Genomic DNA, 13,458 nt, shown 5'->3' on the forward strand with positions numbered 1-13,458 from the left:
TATTTTCTAATCTTTTCTACCTTCAGTTGAACCTGGTTAGGCTACCACCCTATCTTAAATCTAACTCCATTGTGCTCCTCCATTCTAAATCCACAGGTGAGAGGACACCAGATGATGAACGGCTTGCTGCGTGACGACGATGACGACAAAGATGAAAGTGGGGTGACCAGAGCCATGCAGAGAATTACCCTCATGGGTCCCAGGTATTGTATTGCAACGTTACACGCTAGTGTCATTGCACACTATGCGTTAGGTGTTGATCCTTAACCACTATATGGAGAGGAAAAGGGAAGTTACTATCTCTATACCAGGGGTGTCAACCTCATTTTGCCCCGTGGGCCGCATTCGGGCTTCACCGAGGTCCGGAGAGCCGCACTGGAAATGTGTTATATTTTCTCAAAATGTGCAAAAAATAGTCATCTATCCGTCGTTTTTTTAAATTTTCGATGCTCCCTGACTATTCAGCTTTCGTTTTGGTGATTCTTAGCCAACCTGGAAAGAGGGTAGAGACTTTATAAATGTAAGTCCAATATCATTTCTACACAGTTACGGTTTGGTTTGAGTCATTTTAATGTAGACTGATGTTTTTTTTATTTTTTTACTCAAACCACCCGCAGGCCGCTTTGAATGGGCTCGCGGTCCATATCTGGGTCTATACTAATCCTTTGACTATCACAAAGGAAAAAAACATTGAATGGCTATGTTCCAATAGTGTCCACACTAGCATACTACAGAGAAAGAAACCATCTATAAGGTATGGATATCGGGATGCGGCCAAATGTAGTCTTGTCTGGTGACAGTTTAGAATGACACTGGCATCGCTAACTCCCTCATGCCTGTGTACTATGTGCTTTCCCTTGCTGGGATGAGAACGCCATGTACAGACTCTGCAGTACAGTAACAAAAAACTTGTGGTAATGCAGTACGTCTTGGATGGCCGGCGCAAGAGCACCAGTAACGGTATACCTCCGACCGAGGCTCTCTAACAATCAGAAACGTGTCGGTGGTAACCTAACCTCTCTGACCTTGAAGCGGGTTTAGTCAACAAAGCTGTGGGGAGTCTTCAATAACTGTCAGTGACCGTGCATACATTTCCATAGATGATCACCGAGAGCAAGGTCAAAGACTATTGATGTGGTGAAAGACACAATACAATTGATGACTAATCATTTTCTTCCAGGCAACAGCAGAGACTACTGAAGGCGTTGGAGAAACTGGAGGCAGGCACAAACTTTGACAGCCCTCAGACAGTGAAGACAGACAATAGCAAACCACCGGTGAGTCACTCCATCAAATACCAGGGCTAGGAATGACTAAGCGTAAAACAACTAGGTGAGACAAACAGTGAGGCTAAACATAGAGCGAGAGAGACACACACAAAGAGAGATCTACCAGCGTTCTAATTATATTTTTATGATGCTAAGAATACACTGTATGAAGTGACGGCTTGACTTGACTCATGAAGCTCTGCTGTTGTCATGGTGGCAGAAGAGGCGCGTCTCGGCCGAGGCACCGCCCACCGTATACGTCACCATGGAGATCCTAAGTAACTGGGGGAACAGGGGCCAGGTGGGGCTGACGGAGATGCAGTTCTTCGGCCCAGGGAACAGGAAGCTGTACGTGTCGCCACACGACCTGGACATCCGGAACGCCGACTACCCTGGGAACCTTGGAGCGCTGGTCAACGGGAAACCTAAGGTGAGTTGAGCTCTGCCCCCAAGCCTTTCTGATAACACTAATTGAACTATTTGGAAAGGTCTTGGTGCATTGTATTTACTATTCATGCATCATTTTAGAGGGATTTTTGGTGACACTTCCTATGAGTAGATACCCTCTTCGTAATCCACTATAAAGGCATTAGAACACATAAGGAATCATGAGACAGCTTATGAGCTGTTATTAGCCTATGTCGTGCATGACAAAGCATTTTGCATTGGTGCTATAAATACGCTTTATACCCGTTTAAGCGCTGATCATAGTCCAAAATGTGTATGTCCACACGGAGATGTTCTAGAATATTGGACCGTTGCCTTTCATGCTTTCCGAACTCTCAGTGCGGCTCAAGCTATTTCTCCAACCGTGACCCCATTCAAATGAATAGAAGACGCGTACGAGGAGCCACATTGGTTGGGAATCTTGGGGAGGTGCGCGGTCGTCCCCCGCGGACGGTGTAGCTACAAACAAGGTTAAATAAATAAATAAATAAAAAAGAAATAGCTATGTCACAATGGGCCGCCGGACTAGCGTGGCTTGGGACTTATACTTTGGGAAGAGGGTCTTCAAAGTGTTACCGGATTATATTGGGTCTCTGGTCATTTTAAGGGAAGGTATTCATCTATTTTCTGACTTAAACGGACTGCTTTTCTCTATATGTTGTTGCGTATTGTTTTGACCGCCAGACCACGAAGGAGCGTCATATGTGGGCCTGTCCTTTCCATCCTCCGGTCCAGCTCTACTTCATCATCAGGAACACGGAGCGCGCTCCGGACTTTCAGATATCCCGGATCAAGATCTGGAACTACAACAAGAGCATCAATGTAAGAGACCAGACTGACAGGTTGAGTATGAAATGGCACCCTATTTCTCCTTATGTCGTGCACTACTTTTGGCCCGAGCCTTTGCGACAGAGGTTGCCGGTAGGTTGCCAGTTCTAGTGAAAAGGGTTGCGTTAGGTGAAGATTTGAATGGAATCTGGTAGAAATGGTACTTAAGTTGTTAGCACGTACTGTGTGTGCAACCCTTACTTACATATGCAGCCTCTGATTGGTTCATCACGCCAGTCCTAGTTCCGGGGTTACCAAAATGCACTCCATCATTTGTTAACAGTTGCTCATAAATCCAGCTTGCTTCAGCCAGCCCCAGTCATTCTAGAGGGTGACCACCATATTGGCAGCAGGCTTTAGGAGGGAGGGTAGTTGTGTTTAACCAGTGGCTGCGTGAGCTGCCAGTCAGTCCAAATGTGGAACAGTGAGAGATTAACCCTGGAGGATTAGTGAAGGGACGCCCGGGTTACTGCTTCTGCCTCCCGGCCTGCTGCTGTCACAAACGGGACTGACGGGGCACGAAGCCCAGGCAACCAGGGGTCTGCCTGGAACTATGGATGTTATGGGTTGATATTAACAGTGTCTCTGTTCATTGAGTCTGTTGTTAGGGTACCGGTGGTGTGTTTTAAGCTGCGAGGTAAGGAGCAGTGTGATACAGTTTGATCCAGTGGGTGGAGATGCACTGATTTAATGAGCAGGGACTGAGGAGATTTGAGTCTGGTTTTAGCCATCCACTATGTCTGTCTGTGTGTTGGTAAGGAGGCTACTTACGTTTAGCTTTACAGTTGACTATGTCTGCACGGTTAGCTTCGTTTCCCCCAGCTATGTATGAACATTGGGGCCTACAACGAGGAAGCTCCTTGGTTAAAAGTACGGTATCACTTTCAGTTTCAATGTTGATCTAGCGATGTCATGGTAACTTGAATATTCCAGCTCTTTGACGTTTCCCTCTTCACCTCTGCATTTCCTTTTTTTTTTTTCATGTATTTGACTTGGAGTTTGTTTTAAGGTTTATTTTCTTACATGATATCAATGCATTAACTAAATATTGCCCTGCTTAGAGCCTGAAATAGCCGTACTGTTCTTTTTCAGGACCTGGACATTGGCGCCCGGCATGTGAATCTTTACCTCAACAGTACGCTGGTGTTCGAAGGCGAGCTGGACAAGGGCTGTGGCAACCAGGTTTTCGACTACAGCACCAGCATTGCCCTCCAGGCACTCCAAGTTCCAGAATCTTTCTCTCCCAGCCCCATGGCGTCCGGACACGGTCTCTGTGGCGCCAGCCCACAGCGCCATTATGACAGGAGCGTGGAGGGGAACAACGGAGGGCACCATCGTGACCCCAACCACGGACTCTCTCTCGCTGAGGGGCTAGCCCAGGTCAGAATAGACTTAGAGGATAAAACGTACAACCCCGTCACCCCCACGTCTACACACCGTCCCCTACAGAAGGACTCCTTTGACATGGACCCACCGGAACTGGACCTCCCCCACCCCCCTCTGAAACAGCAGCTGGAGCAGTCGGGTCAACCCACAGAGCGCACAGTCACCACCCAGCCTTCCTCCTCCAGGACTCCCCAGTGGCTACAGCCCCTGGCCCGGAGCGCCCCCGAGGGCTGCGAGGCTGGGAGGGAGAGGCCCCTCTGGCTAGTTCCCCAGCAATCTGTGGAGTCCAAACCTCCCCTCCCCCAATCCTCCTCGGTGCTCCCGGAGCTGGGCTGTAACCCGGGGAGGGTGTGTCAGGGGGTGGAGAGGACGGTGAACGGGGGCCAGGGGAGTGCAGACTCTCTGGACCTCGGAGGTGACCTGCTGGAGGAGCTGAGTGACCAGCAGCGCCAGGACCAGCCTGTTAGTGGACGTAGGAGCTCAGCCAGGCACAATAACACTAGTAGTACCAGCAGCAAACCAGCAGTGGAGCACCAGCATGGAGCCATTGGACTGTCCATAGGTAGCTAACCCAGTGTGTATGCTATGTGCTCGTACCTGTTGTGATCCATTCCATACCTTTCCATACTTTTGCAGCTCTATTATCTACTCTGCATACTGCGCTGTGCAGGAAAGAGACGAGATGTTCATTTGAATTCATGTAACCGTCTTAAGGTCAGACAGAATGATCTCTAGTGGGAGACTGTTTGTCTACTTGCCTTAGTTCTGCAACTCAATAATGATCCCCCCCCCCCCCCCCTCGGGATCTGACATTAGTTTCCCAATGTTCGTGTCAACGGCAGAACCAGACATATCTTTGTTTGTCCCTAAATAAGATTATAGAGCAGACAGATTGCTGCATCAAATCTACATCCTATAATAATCTTTATCTCCCTGACAACAGACTTCCAGCCAGACCCTCTAGTTATGGGTCACCCCCCCCCCCCCCCGATCTGGAAACACACAAGGCACATGCCAGCTGGCTCTGACAATATCTATTGTGGACATATCACCCTGAAGTGGGTCAAAGACTCTTTGACTAGCATCACACCAGCTGTCGGAGCTGGGCTATTCAGTGTGAAAATGACATCAACATTACCATGACTTTTATCTTCTACATACCTGGAATATGTAAAAAAAAATATATATAAAAAAAAAAAAAGGTTATTGCGAGCCATAACTTTAGTAGTATAAATCCTGCTCTCAAAATTATATAGAGTAGTGCTATAATGTATAAAACGGGCCCAAAATGACCTTGCTTTCTTCCCTATTGCTCTTAACTACACTTTTATTATGTACTCTGCACTGCCTTTGAGGTAACATGAGAGTGTGTGTGTTGATTCCACAGAGGAGCCAGGTTCAGTATCGGGCAGCAGCAACCGGAGGCAGCAGCGTACCCCCCGGGCCCATCTCCGCAGCCAGCAGGACCATGACGACACCCTCATGGAGTCCTGGGACTCCCTCACCAAGTTCAACCAGTGCCAGCGTGGTCGCATCTCCAACATGAGCTTCGAGGGCGACATCTTTGACGAGTTCCTCCAGCGTTCCTCCAGAGCCGCCACTATTGCCATAATCCCCTCCTCTGGCACAGGAGCCTCCTCCTGCAGCCCCGTCCCCAACTCATCCCACCTCTCCTCCCCCGCCCCTCAAGGGGGCCTCTGCGATGACCCAGAGGATGACCTTTCCGCCGAGCCGGAGCGCGAGGAAGAGTTTGAAATTCCGGTCCTCCCACGTGGTCAACGTCTGGTCATTAACATCTTGTCCACGTGGGGCGATCGCCACTATGTGGGCCTCAACGGTCTCGAAGTCTTCAGCTCCAGCGGTCAGCCCCTCCTTCCCACCCACATCCGCGCCGACCCGCCTGATATTAACGTGCTGCCTGCCTACGGAAAGGACCCGCGTGTGGTCACCAACCTGATCGATGGCGTCAACCTCACACAGGACGACATGCACCTGTGGTTGGCACCTTTCACCCAGGGGAGGAGTCACGTGATCTACTTGGAGTTCGCCGGGCCGTGTCAGGTGGCCATGATAAGAGTGTGGAACTACAACAAGTCCAGGATCCACTCGTTCAGGGGGGTGAAGGAAGCTGAAATGCTGCTGGACGGGAGGTGCATCTTCAGGGGAGAGATCGCCAAGGCATCAGGGACTCTGTCTGGAGGTAGGGGAGCATTAGTGAGGGACAGGCTCTCTCCTATGACACCCAAATGGGTAGTTCTATTTAATTTCAGCAAGCCATGACACCCACCATCTCAAATTGTTCTGAATGGTTTCGGATAAGATAAGCACTCTTGCAACATTACATTTGAACTCTGAGAAATTCAACTAATTGATCACACCCAAATTGGCCATTTCAATGTATAGGATTCATATAATATTTAATAAATATAGTACCCAACGTCCAATTTGGACCAAACCTCTTAACAATGATTAAGCCACCCACTGACCCCCCAACCCCACACCAAGCCCACCCCAACATCCAGTATACAGCATCAGTTCTCTATGTTTGACAAGTTGTATGAAGCTGTGGCTTGGAGTATTGTTTATTCATACTGTGTAATGTATTCTCAGTAAATTGGGTGGTATTGTTTTCCCCCCGTTTAGAGAAATTATATGTTGAAGTCGCTTGCATTTCCCCCCATAAATGTGTGTTAAAATACCAGGTTTTGCCTCCCGGGTGGCGCAGTGGTCTAGGGCACTGCACCGCAGTGCTAGCTGCGCCACCAGAGTCTCTGGGTTCGCGCCCAGGCTCTGTCGCAGCCGGCCGCGACCGGGAGGTCCGTGGGGCGACGCACAATTGGCATAGCGTCGTCCGGGTTAGGGAGAGTTTGGCCGGTAGGGATATCCTTGTCTCATCGCGCTCCAGCGACTCCTGTGGCGGGCCGGGCGCAGTGCGCGCTAACCAAGGGGGCCAGGTGCACGGTGTTTCCTCCGACACATTGGTGCGGCTGGCTTCCGGGTTGGAGGCGCGCTGTGTTAAGAAGCAGTGCGGCTTGGTTGGGTTGTGCTTCGGAGGACGCATGGCTTTCGACCTTCGTCTCTCCCGAGCCCGTACGGGAGTTGTAGCGATGAGACAAGATAGTAATTACTAGCGATTGGATACCACGAAAATTGGGGAGAAAATGGGATAACATTTAAATAAATAAAAAAGAAGAAGAAAAAAAGGAAGAAAAAAAGGTTTTGCCCACTAGGTGCCACTGTTTCTTCTACTGCCACACCCTTTTATCCATGTTGCTGGTCTCTTGTATTTATTAAATAGATCACAACATTGTCTTTGCAATTTTGGGTAGAAAATAGCTTTTGCTCATGATGAAAATAAGTGGTGTGGTGATCCGCACAATTCAAGCCAGTCGTCCATGAAAGCAATTAAGTTTGTCCTTCCATTAGTCATTATCTGTGTCCAGGAAACGGCCCCTCTGTGTGTAGTTTATTCCCTTCAAAAAAGGTCTGTATTAGACCATTCCAGGTGAACTGAATTGCTTTCATGGAGAACTGGCTTGACTTGTGAGGATGACCACACAATTTATTTAAATCACCAAAATGCGATCTGGGAATGACAAGAACATTAGAACTATTACGTTAGATTATAGAACTAACCTCCACTGCTCTCATCTTAGGTCTGGACCAGTTCGGGGACACCATCTTGTTCACCACGGACGATGAGATACTGGAGGCCATGTCTCGCTACGACGAGACGTTCTGCGGGGAGGCAAAGGGCTCCGAGGGTCTGGTTGGATACGAGGAGGAGCTGCAGAGGCCCCGCACGGCCGACGGAGAGGGGGAGGAGAGACCTTTCACCCAGGCTGGCTTCAGACCCGAGGACGACCTCACGGTGAGTCTGACCGGACTGACTTGGACTATACAGTGTAAACGTGGAACGCCTTGATTGATACAGGACATGCAGGTTTTGTTCCAGCCCAACACTAACATTTCTGATTTCTATTCACTGCCATTTTTCAGTTAAACCTCAATCTGAACCCTGTTGTTGGTCAGTCTGAGACCCTGGAGCAGATCCCAGGAATGTACAATGGAAAGTGTGAGTACTCCCTTCTAAATTAGTCTTATTCATGATCAATTCACACATTTTACATACAGGCTTTTTATGTCTGTAAAATATAGCTAGCTCAGCTTGTTCCACACTGACCCTCCAAGCTCTCTCTCCTTCTCTCCCTTCCCCCCGTCCCTCTTTCCAGGCCTTAGGATAGAGTTGAGTATGACATGGGGGGACTCCCACTACGTGGGCCTGACGGGGTTAGAGGTGGTGGGGAAGGAGGGGGACAGCCTGCCTCTGGACCTGACCATGTTGGACGCCTCGCCACGGGACCTCAACGACCTGCCTGAGTACGGCCAGGACACACGCACCCTCGACAAGTCAGTACTGTGTGTGTGTGTGTGTGTGTGTGTGTGTGTGTGTGTGTGTGTGTGTGTGTGTGTGTGTGTGTGTGTGTGTGTGTGTGTGTGTGTGTGTGTGTGTGTGTGTGTGTGTGTGTGTGTCTCTGACCTCACAACGCTGACAATGTAGATGGATCTAATTGCGTACCCTCTGAGGATGTATTTTAAGACATGAAACGCCAAAGTGATCTAGTTAACTTGTCAACGACAACAGCGTTGCAAGGGATTTTATTCAACTGACTCCAACTCTTATGTGTCTATCATGTCAATGTTTATTACAGCTTTGTTTCGATATATAGCAGTAGTCGTCCTCCCTTCCGTGGTAGGCACACCTTAGACAGTCAGAAAAACAGTCATGGGTGGCTGGTAGGCCCTCATATAAACTCTCATAATCTATGAATCCCATCGAAACTTCACCTCTACCCTTTCCTACTCCCTCAACCAGTCCCCCTCCCTCCATTTTGAGATACCAGACTGGAGTAGGCCCCCACCCTCTTCTGGCCCCTCTTCCCGGGGCCCCTCACCAGTCCAGACCGATGAGCAAGCGGCTCCTCTCATCCTCCTGGCTCTCGTTTTTCAGGTCGGAAGAGATAGTGTTGGTCCGTGTTCATCTGGAGCATGTTGGCACACATTATGATGTGTTGATGATGGACAGGCAGCGGTCCCAGGAGATGTCCCTGGAGCTCTCCACCAGGAAGGGTCTCACTGGGTAGGAGATCTCGTTGCCCATGTAGGAGCAGGTCAGGTAGAGGCAGGTGATCACCACGTCCTGCAGCTGGTGCTCCGTACCCGCCTCAGAGGAGACCACCTTGCGGTATAGTTAAACGCCATGTTGGCCGGGGTGAGGGTGCTCTGGTTCCCCCAGCCGTGGTCGAGCAGAAAGCGGTCCACGCTCTGATGCTACAGCCCTGGGTCGTTGGGGGACAGGTTCTGGAGCCGGTAGCAGTGCTGGCACAGGAACTCACCGAGGCAGCGCAGCAGCTCGCCAAGGAAGGCTTTGACCATCACCCTCTTGGGCATGTCGGGGGCCGTGTTGGGGCCTTCTCGACCGGCGAGGCGGCGTTGTCGGAGCTCTCGATGAGGTCTGGGGGACACTGGTCCTGGGTAAGGGTGGACAGGTTGGTGCATGACTGAGGCTTCTCCAGGTTCTCGTTGTTGAGGTGGGTCATGTTGTCCTCCTTTCGCTTCTTGTTGATAAGCGAGTGTTGCTTCAGGTTCTTGTATTTGGCGCTGTTGTAGTTCTGAACGGCCGTGTCGTGGCCCACCGTGACCGGCCCATCTCCGGCCGCCTTCTGATAGCTGGGCGAGAAAGACTGCACATTTCTCAGGAGTTGGATCAGGATGGATCAAGAGGCAGTCTGAGCAGATTATGTCAGGGTCAGTAGTGACTGTGGAAAACGAAATGGAAACTTTTTAGACATTTGAAATGCATGGCAAAGCCAGGCTACATTTTCCCACTCAGTCAACAGCATTGTGCATCGGTCAACATTAGGTTTATCAAGTCGTTATGTCGAAAATCCAAATAATTAAAAATAGTTTCTTTGTTGATTTGAAATATAAAGACGCTTTGTTTAGCCGTAGGCTTTGGTTTCAAGGTGGTTATGGTTGTGTACATCAGCTGCCGTTCAAGGTTCTGAGATGGAGTGTCCGCGTCGCAGTAAATTGCCTTTTCATGTCAAATGCAACATGAGGGGAAATGAAAACTTTGTGCGTCCTCAGAACTGAGGGGTATACTACAAAACCGCTATCAAGGCGTTAGCCAGCCAATTTGCCTAAATATTCTGGTACAACTTTTTCTTTTGTAGAAAGATGAGCTTGAAATGGAAATGGTCTAGTTAGTTTCACAAACCAAAAGACATACTGTATCTAAGTGTAGCTTTTTAAAATCTTTTTTTAATTGTTATTATTATTATAATGTTTTTTTTACCCCTTTTTTCTCCCCAATTTCGTGGTATCCAATTGGTAGTAGTTACAGTCTTGTCTCATCGCTGCAACTCCCGTACGGACTCGGGAGAGGCGAAGGTCGAGAGCCATGCGTCCTCCGAAACCCAACCAAGCCGCACTGTTTCTTGACACAATGCACATTCAACCCGGAAGCCAGCCGCACCAATGTGTCGGAGGAAACACCGTACACCTGGCGACCTGGTCAGCGTGCACTGCGCCCGGCCCGCCACAGGAGTCGCTAGTGCGCGATGAGACAAGGATATACCTGCCGGCCAGTGCCTTAAGTGCTTAAGAGTAGCTTTTTTTAGTAGCCATAAAATTAATCGTTTTTTTCTGGTTGCTTATCAAAGTTGATTCTGCTTTGTAGTATACCCCTCTGTAGGCGCAACAACAGTGCACAACAAAACGGCCACTGAAAAACGTAAACAATGTCACATGGCGTTTGAAGCAGCAGCAGCTCAATGCACCATCATCAAAACGAAATGTAAACGTTTTTTTTATGTATTTCAAATATCATGCTATATCCTTGCATGGAACAATTGTGTATTTGAAAAAGGTTTTTTTTCTTCTAAAATGTAAAAACAAAAAACAAAAAAGTTTAAGGTTCACTTTACACTGAAGTGAACACGTACCACTACTGCAAGGATAGGAAGCAGTCTAAAGTGTCCCAAGTATAACAAAGTGTCTCATAAATACTAGGTTTTCATGTCCGTTATGCTGCAGAATGACATGTATATAACCAGTGAGGTGTCTGTCTCTCTCTCTCTCTCTCCTCTGTCCAGACTCATTGACGGCCACAACATCACCACTGAAGACCAGCACATGTGGCTGATCCCGTTCTTCTGTGGCCAGCACCACACCCTGACAGTCAACTTTGACAAGGCCCATACGGTGGCTGGCCTCCGCATCTGGAACTACAACAAGACCCCAGAGGACTCCTACAGAGGGGTGAGAGAGAGTCACTTGTTTAATCACTGGGATGGAGAACTTCCTGCCTTTTTAGTATTCTGGTGGAAGTGTCAATTGAAATTGAAATATCTGGGCCCTGTAGGTTGCCATTGCATTTCGAAGTTGTCATTTAAATGTGCGGTGCGTTGTAGTTGTACAAATCTATACGATGCCCCATAGGAGTGCATATACAACATATGCAATAACTGCCATAGATCTTTAAATAGCTCTGAATTTTGACTGAGAATGTTGTTTAAGGGGTGAATCCCTATTTCCCCACAAAAACACAATTCTAACCATGGTCCACATTTTGTTAAGACACCCATGTATTGTTCCTGTGTTCTCCAGGTGAAGGTGATCCATGTGTCTCTGGACAATACACTCATCTCTCCAGCAGAGGGCTTCCTCATCAGGAAGGGACCAGGGAACTGTCACTTTGACTTTGCTCAGGAGATCCTCTTCATCGACTTCCTCCAGAAGCCCTCCACTGGCCTGGTCAACAGCAAGACTACAGCAGAGGACTTGGCCTACACACTGAAGTGAGTACTTGTAGGCTAGTCTGATCCCAGATCTGTTTGTTCCGTCTTGCCAATGACCAAAAGAGTTGGCAAAACAGCACAAACAGATCTAGGACCAGGCTAGTTGTAGGCCACCTCCCAATAGGAAGGTGTTTAAAGTAATGGCTCTGTTGTTGTAAGACGTCTGTTTTAAGACGTCCGCATGCTTCCCAGCCGAAACAGTTTGGTAGAGTTGGTGCCTATATTATGATGACATTTTGTGACGTTTTTGTTCGTTTTGGACTCCGGTGAAGGTTTTTTCGGCTGTTCGGGCACACAAACATTTTTCTGGAGGCGAGACGAATTTCGGAGCTGAAGTCTACGCCCCTTCGTCTGTGATTGGTTAACAGTGGAGATTCTAAAATAAAGTCTTTGTTGTCATTCAACGAGAGACGACCAGTTTAACATTTTTAATTGAAAAATATCTTGACAGATTTCTTGAGTTATCTTAGATGAATTCAGACTATTTTGAGGAAGTGTATACTGGCTAGGGCGCCTCAAAATGGACAAACAGTACTATTGGCGCTTTTTTTTACTAGTTTTTGAAGCGAAGGTCTTTCAAGGGAGTATTCAAGCACACTCGTTCTGTTCGGCCCAGCCGGACTGAAGCGTGCTGATGCCTTTAGCGTCTCGTAAAACAGCATTCTGCCCATTATCCGCACTGTGCCAAACACTTAGTCATGTATCAAAAGTATGACGAATTCATATGATAATTCATATAGAGTGGCTACAGATACAGAGTTTCTGTATCCCAATTTGCCCAGGCTAAAAATACAGATGTTTTTTTACAGAGCTGAGTGCCCGCTGTGCTGAGTGCCCACTCTGCTGCCTACGTAGCTGCTGTGCTGAGTGCTTCGCTGCCACTCCCCCCTCCTCGATCGTTTTTGTCTGGTCACTGGTGCAGTGGCAATTTTAGCATGTAAATCTCAGTTGGGCAAAAAAAAACTAAAAAAATGTTTTGCATGCCAAATTTTGTCATCAAACTTTTTCATCAATGTCTGGCATTCTCTGGATTTATGCGGCATTCAAGACAAATGGGAACTCTGGGGGGGAAAAAACAAGGTTGAATCATGACGTCAGTGATCTTCAGGTTGGACCTCTAGAAAGAGGCCCTAGTTCCAGACTTGGAATTCCCGTTCATAACGTATTTTCCCAGTCGGAGGTCGTTTTTTTCAGAGTTCCCAGTTGTCTTGAACTCACTGAAGTCTGAGATTTCCCAGTTCCGAGTTTCCAGTTCTTTTGAACACAGAAGAAGCCATGCTGGATTGACAGCCTGGCCAATGTATTCAACCTTTTCTGGCCCATGGTGTTTCATGTGAATGTTTATCCTTTTAAGCTTGGAAAATTGACCCTTAAACCCAGACTTGGACCACACACCCTCTCCACTGAATTGCAGGCTAGTGATTGCTTTGCAACGCTTGCAGTTAGCCACTGATTCCTTTCAAACCACTCATTATTGAATTTGCATTTCCAACTTGTTGTGTAATGTTTATGTCCAATGGCCGGTGAGCACCAATACGTTTAATCTATAATTTCTCTTCATATGACAAGGATTGAAAAGGATTTGCCAGTAGATTGTCGACTTGATTCATGATGATGACTGCTAAGATCTTGAAAGTATGATGTTGACATGATCAGTCCATTCAAAG

General features: G+C 48.0%; 1 protein-coding gene across 1 annotated transcript in view; it reads left to right on the forward strand.

The window, feature by feature from the left end:
- The window catches only part of LOC120046236 (katanin-interacting protein-like), a 29,433-nt gene that overhangs the window by 7,369 nt on the left and 8,606 nt on the right, over window positions 1-13,458 (forward strand). The window contains exons 11-21 of the mRNA XM_038991299.1: window positions 97-203; window positions 1,181-1,277; window positions 1,489-1,698; window positions 2,400-2,537; window positions 3,636-4,491; window positions 5,317-6,129; window positions 7,586-7,800; window positions 7,929-8,004; window positions 8,162-8,339; window positions 11,087-11,252; window positions 11,601-11,791. Of these exons, the coding sequence (XP_038847227.1) occupies window positions 97-203; window positions 1,181-1,277; window positions 1,489-1,698; window positions 2,400-2,537; window positions 3,636-4,491; window positions 5,317-6,129; window positions 7,586-7,800; window positions 7,929-8,004; window positions 8,162-8,339; window positions 11,087-11,252; window positions 11,601-11,791 (3,047 nt within the window). The remainder of the gene's footprint in view (window positions 1-96; window positions 204-1,180; window positions 1,278-1,488; window positions 1,699-2,399; window positions 2,538-3,635; window positions 4,492-5,316; window positions 6,130-7,585; window positions 7,801-7,928; window positions 8,005-8,161; window positions 8,340-11,086; window positions 11,253-11,600; window positions 11,792-13,458) is intronic.

This window comes from Salvelinus namaycush, chromosome 4, assembly GCF_016432855.1.
Source record: "Salvelinus namaycush isolate Seneca chromosome 4, SaNama_1.0, whole genome shotgun sequence".
In the NCBI taxonomy this organism is placed as follows: domain Eukaryota; kingdom Metazoa; phylum Chordata; class Actinopteri; order Salmoniformes; family Salmonidae; genus Salvelinus; species Salvelinus namaycush.